The sequence below is a fragment of the Cynocephalus volans genome, chromosome X (genome assembly GCF_027409185.1).
Source record: "Cynocephalus volans isolate mCynVol1 chromosome X, mCynVol1.pri, whole genome shotgun sequence".
NCBI lineage: Eukaryota > Metazoa > Chordata > Mammalia > Dermoptera > Cynocephalidae > Cynocephalus > Cynocephalus volans.
Window position 1 is genome coordinate 83,839,633 of NC_084478.1, and position 13,568 is coordinate 83,853,200.

Sequence of the window (13,568 nt, forward strand, 5' to 3'; positions counted from 1 at the left end):
GGGTACTTTTATATTATGGTTATCCCCTTACGGCTCAGCAAAATATTTTTCTAGTCTTTTAAGCAGTTTATTGTGTAAAGAGTAACAGAAATAAAATTCTGTATTATACAGAAAACAGGAGGACTACCCTTCCTGAGCTGCTTTACATACATAAGATGGCAATAATATGAAATGCTGAAAGTGTAGTTCTTAATGCTTTATTTTATGCACACAAATACACAAGCTCTCATAAACTGATAAGGCATTAAAAAAAGGAATACAGGAGTAATTTTAAAATTCACTTTTCCAATAGAACTATTACTAAATAAATATAATTTAATGCATTATAACACAAACTGGGACATTTCAACCATGTTCCTATTTCATGACTTCTGCCTGCCTTTTTTTTTTTCTTGATGGAATAATGGAAAAAAAGGCCCTGTTTCCACATATCTTTAGAAACACTCTCTCCTGTCAAAACCTTCTACAACACACCCAGAATTTTTTCAATAATGACACAGATAAGTTATGGCTAAGAGCAAGAAAATTATTCTAGTTGGCTTAATAGTGCATAAAATGTCACCACTTCATTTAACAAAATGGATTCTGAAGTTGTGTAATCATGCATTATGAGTCCATTAAACTGTAAAGTACATGACTCCAGTAATAGTTTAGATAAACTATAAAGTTTGAAAAATAATACACACACACACACACACACACACACACACACACACACACACACACACACACACACACACACACACACACACACATATATTTTTTTTTTTTTAAGTAGAGGCCAAACCAAAAGGCATTTCAGAGGCTGAGGCACATTTTAAAAGAATTTTAAACTAACTTATTCCTGCTGCACAAGAGTAAAATAAAATTGATAACCTCAATACAGATCCTGAAAACCACCACAGTTAATTCATATTGGACACCCAATGGAAATCCTGAAGGACAAAAGGGTTAGCTAAAGCTGAAGAGAGACTAGCCACTAGCTTGAGACTGAATTACATATCACCATTACATCAACTATTCATTTTTACTCTGACTCAATAGGGTGTAAGGAGATAAAATAGCATATACACCTTTTAGAGATCACATTCTTAAAGAAAGAGTGGGAAATGTCGAAAATGGCCAAGAATCCCCAACAAAATACCAATGACATTCTTCACAGAAATAGAAAAAAGAAGCGTAACATTCATATGGAACAAAAGACCCTGAATGGCCAAAGCAATCTTGAGCAAAAAAAGTAAAGAGGCATTACACATTCTAACTTCAAACTATATTACAAATCTATAGTAACCAAAACAGCATGGTATTGGCATAAAAACAGACATGTGGACCAATGTAACAGAATAGAGAACTGATCTTTGACAAGGGCACCAAGAACATGCAATGGGGAAAGGAGAGCCTCTTCAATAAATGGTGTTGGGAAAACTGGATATCCATATGTAGAAGAATGGAACTTGATCTGTACCTCTTGCAATATACCAAAATCAACTCAAAATGTATTAAAGACTTAAATATAAGACCTGAAGCTATAAAACTCCTAGAAGAACACAAAGGGGAAACACTCCTGGATATAGGACTGGGCAAAGACTTTATGAATAAGACCTTAAAAGCACAGACAACAAAAGAAAAAAAAATAAACAAATGGAATTATAACAAAATAAAAAGCTTCTGCACAGCAATCAACAGAATGAAAAGACAACCTACAGAATGGGAGGAAATATTTTCAAACTATACATCTGACAAGGGATTAATATCCAAAATATACAAAGAGCTCAAACAACTTTACAGCAAATAACAAAAAACAAAAAACATATAATCCAATTAAAAAATGGGCAAAGGAGCTGAATAAACATTTCTCAAAAGAGGACATACAAATGGCCAACAGGTACATGAAAAAATGCTCAACATCACTCATCATCAGGGAAATGCAAATCAAAACCGCTTTGAGATATCATCTCATCCCAGTTAGACTGGCTATTATAAAAAAAGACAGAGAACAAATGCTGGGGAGGATGTAGAGAAAGGGGAACACTTCCTTCACTGTTGGTGGGTCTGTAAATTAGAACAGCCATTATGGAGAACAGCATGGGGGTTCCTCAAACAACTACAGATAGAACTACCATATAATCCAGCAATCCAACTACTGGGTATATATCCAGAGGAATGGAAATCATCACATCAAAGGGATACTTGCATTCCCATGTTCATTGCAGCTCTATTTACAATAGCCAAAATATGGTACCAACCTAGATGTCCACTGATGGATGACTGGATAAGGAAAATGTGATATATACACACAATGGAATACTATTCAGATATAAAAAAGAATGAAATTCTGCCATTTGTAGCAACATGGATGAGCCTGGAGAAAATTATCTTAAATGAAACAACCCAGGTGCAGAAAGAGAAATACCACATGTCCTCACTCATAAATGGGAGCTGAATCCATAAATAAACAAAAGAGAGAGAGAGAGAGAGAGAGAGAGAGAGAGAAACAACAATCACAGTAAATGTTGAACTTTTAGAAGGACAGAAAAGAACTGTCGTTACTAGAGGTGGAAAAGGGGAGGGGATGGAGGGGGAAAGAGGAAGGGGGGTTAACAAGAAATTGGTTAACGGACACAAAGGATGATTACGTATTATAATTATAAATAAGCTAACTATCCTGACCTCACCATCACACATTGTACACAACTACTGAAAGTCAACTTTGTACTCCACATACATGTATAATAAATTATCTAAAAAAAAAAAAAAAGAAAGAAATTGGGTTATTTGAGAAACACTGTCTGGAGAATAACCACATGATGATGTAGGGGGAAAAAATCAAACCATGATTTAAGGAAATGAAGTTATTTCTCAAGAGTCAAACTTCCTGAAGTAACTAACAGATAAGATTGTAACAGTTTTTCTTTAAGCCTCCCTTACACATAAAGAGAAAGTATAAAATTCTTGAACTCTTTATCATTTTCACAGTATATAAAATTTAAATGTTATTTTAAAAAACTGTGATGACTATATCATGAGAGCAAAAGCTCTCTAAGACTGAATGCTGTCAAAATATCATTAAAAGGCCATCTAAGTGAAACTACTTTCCTCCTCTGGTAGCAGAATATATACAACATGGCCCTCTTACTGCAGCTTATATGGCTTCAAATTTAAAACATGGAACTGACATTTTAAGTCCCATTACAATGTAAAACTAGTACTGTTAGTATGAGAAATAAAAAGTTTTTAGAAAGGTCTTGACAATATATTGAAATTAGATAGCCATAATTAAAGGAAAGCAATTAGACTCAGGGAAAAAACCCACAAGGGTAACAAAAGAAGAAATTCAAATTGGTTCACTAAGCTCTTTGAACAGTAACAAAATTGTACTTTTTTTCTAGAAATGAGTTTAGAAGAAAAAGTTTGAAAATGTCAAAGAACTGTCAGACATGAAAGCAACTGAAAACAAAGTGGCCCAAGAGAAAAAGCAGGTGCCAGAAAAAGAAACTTGACTGATATGGAAAACCATGTTCAATAAATATTTATTCAATTAATTAATGTATCTATTCTCAAACATGAGGACAAATTCTTATTAATATTCTGGAATTATACCTAATACTTGATTTATCAAATCACACCTTTAGAAAGATTTTTAAAATATTTACTTTTTTTGTATTAATATATGGCTTTATAAGCTTCACAAGGCTAGACAGGTAAGAAGAAATAATGAAAGAAACATCTACAGTCATGCACCGCATAACGATGTTCAGTCAACAACGGACTGCGTTGTTGACCACCATCGTAGGTGGTCCCACCACCTACCATCATAGGTGGTCCCTAGAGATTATAATGGAGCTGAAAAACTGTTATCACCTAGTGAAGTCACAGCCATCATAATGTGGTAGCGCAATGCATAACTCACATAGGAGCAATTGGCTATTGGCTATTGGCAATTGGCTATACCATATAGCTTACGTGTGTAGTAGGCTATACCATCTAGGTTTCTGTAAGTATACTCTCTGATGTTAATAGAATAATGAAATCACCTAACGATGCATTTCTGTATCCCTGCCATTAAGGAAGGCATGACTGTACTTATACATAGGAAGACAAAACAGCACAACCACAGCACGGTGGGTCAAAAACAAATACATAAATAAAACTGGAAGCATCTGATTTATAGGGTGTAATTGGAAAGTCACAAATTGTACTGCTTATACACAACAATGCTCAATTCAGCAGTGTGACCTGAGGTACAGATGCAGTGTCTTAAGGCCAAATGCACTATAAATGAACAATATAGGTAATAACCACATGGACAGGGCACAAGAATTAAAAAAAGATTAAAACATCTGGAGCAACTCATCTGGTAGTATTTTCAGATATTATAGATAACTGTATATTAATAAATTGAATACATGTTTTACTTCTCAGGTGGGTATCTTTATATCTCTCACCAGAAAAGGTTGTCAAGCACTGAAGCAACAGCAAGTTTTTCTGCCAAGAGCTTATACCTTTCAAGGGAGTGATGGGATGGCCAACTGGCTTTAATAAGTAAATGAAAGACTAGGAAAAAGGTAGCAGAATCAGCTTTTCCTTAGCTGATGAGGAATTTAATCTAAGAATTCTGGTTTTACAGACATTCCTAAATTCCAATAGCAAGAAATGTACTAACTCACAGAATCAAAGGACTGGTTTAACAAAGAAACTACTTTTGTAGTGAGGAAGAAAAAATATATACAAAAAAGTTCTGGAGTACTGTTCTGTAAAAATATGGCTCTTGGCTGAATGTTTTCTCCCTAAAGAACTAATTTAGCAGAGAATTTGGAAGTGCCCACAATTTCAGGGATAACCAGAGAAGAGAACTGTCTCCTCAACCCAACCTAAAGGTAACTGCAATTAAAGGAATAATTGAAACCACTACTTCAATATTGTTACAGATGATAGTGGCTTGATAAAAACTAGGTCAAAAGAAGACAAACTCAGTAGATGTCTAATTGAAAAATTCAGAGGATAACTGGAAAACTTTTCCCATATTGCTGGGATATAAAGTTTTGGATGCGAAAGGAAAAGACACACTGTCAGAAAAGTCTTTACAATTATTGTTACTTTCTCTGCACCTCAGGGTTTGTTTCCCAAACTCTGTTGGTCTGAAACTTCAATGAAGAGCTTATTTATTGGTTACCAGGATCCAAGAAAAAATGGATTATGCTACACATGAGATGAATCTGTACCCGACAGTCCACTAAATAATTTACAATAAAAAAATAACTACCAAGTAGACTGATATTCCCTTGGCCAGTCAGTGAATTCTCTATCTCAAAGAGAAGTCAATTTGAGAAATCAAACGAAGATTATAAGGCTGCATGATGATGTATGAAATCAGAGCTAGAAAACAGCCTCTCCATGTCATCCAGGTATTCTTGTCCACTAATCTGTGTGCCCACTCATTTTAACAAGCTTGGAGAGTTATTACTCCATTATCTCCCCAATATTCTAATTTTTAATATTCCAAATTGCTATTTCACTTCAGTTTACATCAAAATTTATATCAAAGCTCTTTGCTATAGTAAGTGCTAATCTCTCTTTTAATACTACTAGCTTCTGAATGTATCTAATCAATGAAGATGTGCTTCTAACAAAGTCTAGGAGTAAATCTCCAAAATTCTTTAAGGATCTGAAGATTCTATCATAAAACAAATAATTTCTTAATTCATCTATTTTAAAAACAAGAGCTTTCAAACACTGAAACTGCCACAACTGCCATTCCTTTTGCACAAGCTCTTTTTCGGGGGGGGGGGGGAGCTGGCCAGTACTGGGATCCAAACCCTTGACACTTGTGCTTAGTGTTATCAGCACCACGCTCTAACCAAGTGAGCTAAGCGGCCAGCCCCTTTTTTTCAAACTCTTTATGATAGCCACATTAGACAAATAGATGATTTAAATACCTTCTGAGCAGCATTATTAATGCTGATTAATAGTGGTTAATAACACACAAGTGGAAATGAATAAAAAGTAAAGCAGTAGAGATTTCAGTTGGTTATGAGGTAAAATATATTATTTGTCAGAGTGATAAAACTTCTACATGGTAGTTTAGATATTCTGCCATGTAAACTAAGCTTCTAGACAGGAGGGATTTTGTCTTGTTCATTACTGTATCTTAGTACTTAGCATCGGGTTTAGCAGAAACACAGGTATTCAATACATACTTATTACATGAATGGATTATGGTAGAGGATAGGCCTTACAATCTCACATTATAATAACAGCAGTTAACACTTGTATTTATTGAGCACTTACTACATACTGGGCACTATTTAAGAGCTTTACTATGGTGGGCCGAGCCTGTGGCGCACTCGGTAGAGTGCTGCGCTGGGAGCGCGGCGACGCTCCCGCCGCGGGTTCAGATCCTATGTAGAAATGACCAGTGCACTCACGGGCTGAGTGCCGGTCACGAAAAAATGACAAAAAAAAAGAGCTTTACTATGGTGTGAGGAGTTAATTAATTTAAATACCCTTTAGCATTATTATCATCCCCACTTTACAGATAAAGAAACAGAGGCACACAGAGATTAAGTAACTTGCTCAAGGTCATTTCATTAGGAAGTAATGAAGCCACGATTCAAATATAGGCAGTCTGCCTGATAAACAAATTCAGTAAAGTGACAGGATACAAAATCAACATACAAAAATCAGTACTGTTTCTATACACCAACAACAAACTAGCTGAAAAAGAAGTCAAGAAAGCAATCCCATTTACAATAGCTTAAAAAAAATTCTAGAAATAAATTTAACCAAGGAGGAGAAAGATCTCTACAAGGAAAACTATAAAATACTGATTAAAGAATTAAAGGACACACAAAAAAATGGAAAGACATCCCAAGTTCATGGATTGGAAGAATCAATATTGTCAAAATGACCATATTATCCAAAGCAATCTACAAATTCAATGCAATCCCCATCAAACTACCAATGACATACTTCACAGAAAAAGAAAAAACAATCCAAAAATTTATATGGAACAACAAAAGACTCCAAATAGCCAAAGCAATCCTGAGCAAAAAGAACAAAGCTGGAAGCATCACACTACCTGACTTCAAATTATACTACAAAGCTATAGTAAACAAAACAGCATGATACAGGCATAAAATAGACACAAAGACCAATGGAACAGAATAGACAATCCAGAAATAAAACCATGTACTTAGAGCCAACTGATTTTTGAAAAAGGAGCCAAGAACATACACTGGGAAAAGGACAGTCTCTTCAATATATAGTGCTGGGAAAACTGGAGATTCATATGCAGAAGAGTGAAACTAGATCCCTCTCTCTTACCATATACAAAAATCAATGCAAGAGGGATTAAAGATCTGAATATAAGACATGAAACTATAAAACTTCTAGAAGAAAAAACAGAGGAAACACTTCAGTACATAGTAAAGGGCAAAGATTTTATGAATGCGACCTCAAAAGTACAGGCAACAAAAACAAAAATAAACAAATGGGTTTATATAAAACTAAAAAGCTTCTGCACAGCAAAGGAAACAACCAACAGAGTGAAGAAACAACCTGCAGAATGGGAGAAAATATTTGCAAAGTACACATCGACAAGGGATTAATATCTAGAATATATGGAGAACTCAAACAATTCAATAGCAAGAAAACAAATAATCCAATCAAAAAATGGGCAAAGAACCTGAATAGACATTTTTCAAAAGAAGACATACGAAGGGCCAACAGGTATATGGAAAAATGCTTAACATTACTAATCATCAGAGAAATTCAAATCAAAACCACAATGAGGTATCATCTCACCCAGTTAGAATGGCTATTATCAAAAAGACGGAAAATAACAAATGCTGGTGAGGATGCGGAGAAAGGAGAACTCTTAATACATTGTTGGTGGGAATGTAAATTTCCATTATGGAAAGCAGTATGGAGGTTCCTCAGAAAACTACAGATAGAACTACCATACAATCCAGCAATTCTACTACCAGGTATATATACAAAGGAATGGAAATCAATACGTTGTACTCCCATGTTTATCCCAGCTCTATTCACAATAGCCAAGATTTCGAACCAACCTGAATGTCCATCAATGGATGACCGAATAAAGAAAATGTGGTATATATACACAATGGAATACAACTCAGCCATAAAAAAAAATGAAATTCTGTCATTCACAAAAACAGGGATGAGCTTGGAGAAAATCATGCTAAGTGAAATATAATCACGCCAGGCACAGAAAGAGAAATACCACATGTTCTCAATCATATGTGGATGCTAAAAAAGTTGATCTCACAGAAGTAGAGAGTAGAATAATGGTTACCAGAGACTGGTATAGGGAGGGGAAGGGGGGATGAAGAGAGGGTGGTCAATGGACACAAAACTGTAGAGAGATAGGAAGAATAAGATCTAGGGAGACTATAGTCAACAACAAATTACTTTATAGCTTCAAGTAGCTGAGAGGATTTTGAAGGTTTCCAACATAAAGAGGTGACAAATGTTTGAGGTGACAGATATGCTAAATACCCTGATATGACTATTGCACATTGTATAAATGTACCCAACTATCACATTGTACTCCATAAATATATACATTTATCATGGGTCAATTAAGAAAAAATAAATAAAAAGAAAAAACAAATAAGAGTAGAATAGTGGTTGCCACGGGCAGGAAAGGAGAAGGGGGCAGGAAGGAGAGAGGTTGGCAAATGTGTACAAAGTTACAAATTTACAAAGTTACAGTTAGATAGGAAGAATAAGTTCTGATACTCTAGGGTGATAAATGCTAATAATATTGTATATTTTGAGATAGCCAGAAAAGAAGATCTTGAATGTTATAATCAGAAAGAAATGATAAATGTTTAGGTGACAGATATGCTAACAATTCTGATTGAACCATTATACAATATATATATATATTTAAACAACAAACTGAACCTTATAAAAATGTGCAATTAATAAAATAAATAAATTTTTTAAAAACGTGAACAAAGAAAAAAAACCCAAATCCAGGCAGTCCGGCTCCAGAGCCCAGACTCCAGAGCTCTTAACTACACCTTCATACTGCCTCTTTTCTGGCATGGCCTCCAAGCTCTACTATTCTATGATTCCATTTAGCTATCAAGGCTAAAGAAATATAAAGATGGCAAGGGAAAAAGAATAAAGTAAGGTCCAAATATAAAGTCTTATGATGAGTTTTGCTTTGTTCTAGTTTATTAGAGAAGAAAGAAACTATCTTGAAGTTTATACTGCTTGAGCCTAATGAAGTGACTGCTTCTCCTTTATTAGTTAACTTATTTTTGGTTGTGTTTAGAGCATTATTAGCAACTATCCTTAAGAGGCCTTGGTGACAGATGATCCTGAAAACTGGCATATATCATGCCTCAGACTATTAATACACAGATAAACAAATCTTGCTATTAGGCTTAAATTTTGATAATTCCATTTTACGATACTTTGCTGTTTCTAAAGAGAGCCATGAAAAATAGTAATAAACAAAAATGGGACAGAAACATGAATGAGAAGTGTTTTGAGTTCCCTGAAAGAAAAGAGACACACTGGGAATCAAAGGAAGAAGAAGAAAAGCACTGAAAAGTTTTTCTTACCAATCGCTTCCTACAATAAAATAACATTTATTTATCTCTGTACATTTTATATAGAGCACTTTTACATAAAATTTGTTTACTTGATCATCAACCCTGAAAATATCATTTCTACTTAGAGATACCATATATATATATCTATATCTATACACACACACACTCACACACACACACACACACACACACACACACACACACACACACACACTAATTGGGTCAAACCAGAGGAAGAAAATAAAGACAAGTTCAGAGAAAAAGAGCCAGATGGAGAAATGTGTAACGCTATTCCAATGACATTTTCACTCACTTAGAAAAAGTGTAGTGTAACTAAATCTTTTTATTTCAACGGCCCTACTGTTGAGCATGCCTACACAATGATAATAATAACTATAAAGATAAATACGGATAATTAGGTAGATGGATCAGGTAGATAGAGGATTTACATGAAGCTAGGGGATTTTCTAGGATCTTTCTAAGTGTACAGAAGAGGAAGCACTAATCTTAAAACATAACACAAACAAATTACTTTTAAGTGCTAAATCTAATCTGCCTACTTATTTATAAAACTAGATTACAAAACAAACAATGCTATTTTAAAGAACTAAAACGTTTAGGTTGATAAATAACCTTTTTTCTTTTTTAGTCAAAAATGAATTTTTGTTTGTTCCAAGCCTGAGAAAATCTCAACTATATAATGGTCAATTCACACGCTTTTTTATTAGAAAACATGCAGTTACATGAGTCAATCAAAATATTCCTAGAATATGATAATTTTAAATACATATATCTTCCACCCAAGCATAATCATTAACAAAAATTTCTAGGTACTTGTTATGGGCTCTTACCCCTTCTTTTGGGTCTGTGTGGAGTCCTCCTCCAGCGTGACCATGCCAACATGTCCTCTTTTCTATCAATGGCCATGACTGGAGAGCCTAGTTGAGGATGATACCAAGCAGTCCATTAACTATTACAGAACTTCAGATGTTTAAAAATTCTAGTTTATATAAGGAATACTGAGATATAACAGATACTCATACAGAAGTCACTTTATATAGCTTTTGAAATTAATGTTTCAAACATTTAACTTGTATCATAATTCTACTTGACTTGTATCATACTTCTACTTGACTTAATACTGGCTTTTTAACTGTTATTCACTACTATAGTGCTGGTAATCTGTTACTCCATTACTGACAAGCACGTATAATATACAGTTAAATACTTTATATCTCACTTGCTTTCCATGTGTACACATTTGTTTTACATTTAGTACAGTCTGACACAATTGACTCTTTTTCTTATTATCATGGCTCACATACTTATCTAGAAACTCGGTATTTTTTTAATACTTCACAGTCCATCTTGTACTGTAGTCATTTGCATACATGTTTTGTCTTTCTTATTACATGGTAAATTTCCTAAGATGAGAGACATTATCTTTTATCTTAGTATCTTCTGTGGCACATACCACAGATGGGAAAGGTAGATTTCAGTGCTTGTTGGATTAGTTTATAAAAATAGAGCTATCTACAAATCTCCCAACTAGCCTTGAAAATATGTAAACATCTCACTATAAATTTTTCTAAAGGCCTCAAGATTATGGCTAAGGTTAGAGAAATAAAAAAGTCATTTGAGAAAAGATCATAATTAATAAGATAGCAAAGATCAGGCTTAAACCTTAGGCTTGCTAATATGGAAAGTATTTTCATAATTAAAAAATACTTAATGAAGTACATGGATTTAAAGATGCTTTTTCAGTAGCCTGATAATCAGTAATTAATAAACAAGTGCACAGTTCTTTATAAACACAAATATATATCAATACTATACATAGCATTAACAGTATCAGCTCTAGGCCAAACTATGAAAATGGAATTGCAAAAAGCAAAAGTGCCTTCTTGTTCTCACCAGTAGAAACACAAAAAGTAATAGCCATAAATGGGTTATTGATTTTTGGATCAACAATCTTAAAGCATTTTATAAAAGAAAAACATCAAAAGGTAATTTTTAGTCTGACAATGTCTCCTTGTGATTTTTCTTCCTCTAAAAGACTGAGCAACAAGTTTTATCAAGGGGTCTGGTGAACACCATACATGATAATGAAGTCTTCAACAAAGCAAAAGACTAAAAGAAACTTAGCGGTATCACAGACAATGAGAAGATTAAGCACATTTTCCTCTTAAAACTTAAATACAATAATGGAAAACCTAATTCATTTCTACAGCCTTTTCATAAATTAGAACAATACCTTGTACCTTCATGGCAAATAAGTTATAAATCAGAAAGAAAAAATAAAGTAAGTACACAGGATTTAGACCATCCTCTAATTTTCTAGTCTTTTGCTTCATGGAGATTCACATGTCTCATTTTAAAGCACGGCAAATTTTTTTTTTTTTTGTCTTTTTCATGACCGCCACTCACCGGCCATTCCTATATAGGATCCGAACCCGCAGTGGAAGCATCGCCGCGCTCCCAGCGCTGCACTCTCCCGAGTGCGCCACGGGCTCGGCCCTAAAGCATGGCAAATTTTTAAAGAGGTCTCTCACTTACATTAGCAGCAATGAAAAATAATTCTCATCAACGTGTAAACTCAGCATCACTTACCCTATGGGCTCTAATAAGCTTTGAATCTCTTGGTATTCTGCTATCTGAACATTTTCTAAGGTAAGAAACTTTACTCACTTAAAAAACCTACAGCATTCCATACATCAGATAAAAATTACCAGGATAAATTTAAGTGTCAACAAGCTGCCATTACATTTATAAAAGCTTTCTGAAAATGTTACTTTAGTTGGCAGTGATCTCAAGAGATTCAGACAGATTTCTCCAGGGGGTAGAAAAATGTTCTACCTGCATTTCCAGTAACAGAAACATACCTTCTTATTCATCTTGCCAGTGTTAAAAAAACATAAAAAGGAAAATTATCTGGGAAATGTAAAATATGTAGTAAATATGGAGTATAAATTGGGAAATGCCCCAAGGTCTTCCACGTTTTTCCCAAATATATGTGGAAGTGTTTGCTTAATCTTACCTTTGTAGCATCTAATAACTGTCTTGAATTGCCTTTTCCCAATCTTTGCCATGTGGTACTTCTAAATGACTCTGGGACCTGCTGAAGAGAAAAAAAGGGGGGAAGGTAGTTTCAGAGTGGATAGTTAACATTCAAAGATTATTTCCTTTGTTCATAAACACACATAAAATTAAAACCATAGCCAATGCTGGAAAGATGCTTATGCTTTTTATACATGCCTTAAAAGACAAAAAAATACAATTTGTGGTCCAGGTATAAAGTAAATTATATAACTCACTAAAAATGTCAAATTGTATTTCTTTTTCACCCCCCTTCTCTCTAGGTTTCTCTGTCTTTGTTTCTTTCCTTTTTTTGGGTCTTCGTTTCTTAAAATCCCCGAAGTCTACAACCCCATTTCTTTCTTAAATGGCTTTTATGCTCTTTTCAAATATTCTTTTGTTCTAACTCCCTTTACTGCATTTTATTATGCTCTACTCTGTGTCTGTTCCCTCTTTAGTCTTAATCTGAATGCTAAATTTAGATATCTGTAACAAGATCAGTTTTGCCAAATATTTCTACGTAACTAGCTGATGGACTCCAACAAAAGTTTCCCCAGGGCAATTTTTTTTTTTTTTTTTTTTGGTAATGTTCTAAAAGTGGAGCTGAAAACAGGCAGAGTAAAGAACCTCTCCATGGTAATACTAGATAGACATCTGTAAAATAGACAGACATCTTTCTGAAAAGCACCATCAATTTAGTGAGAAAAAACTTGCTTCTTAGGTCAAGTCTCTCCCAAAAGGCAAGTAATACTTAGGCTTTCCCTAAGCTATAAATGGGTTGTACAGCTGGACTAACATCTCCATATAAAAATCAATGTTTTACACTGCAAAATACCAAAACCCAAATCAACCAAAAAAACAATCTCCATACACAAAAAAGTAACCAAATTATTGAGAAAATTA

General features: G+C 34.3%; 1 protein-coding gene across 2 annotated transcripts in view; it reads right to left on the reverse strand.

Moving 5' to 3' along the window:
• Window positions 1-13,568, reverse strand: part of ABCB7 (ATP binding cassette subfamily B member 7) — a 115,240-nt gene that overhangs the window by 46,939 nt on the left and 54,733 nt on the right. Inside the window, exons 2-3 of one of the 2 annotated variants that reach the window (XM_063083401.1) lie at window positions 12,628-12,705; window positions 10,442-10,528 (exon numbers count right to left, since the gene is read on the reverse strand). In XM_063083401.1, the coding sequence (XP_062939471.1) occupies window positions 10,442-10,528; window positions 12,628-12,705 (165 nt within the window). Of the gene's footprint in view, window positions 1-10,441; window positions 10,529-12,627; window positions 12,709-13,568 lie in introns of both variants that reach the window. The other variant, XM_063083400.1, reaches the window with a different exon arrangement.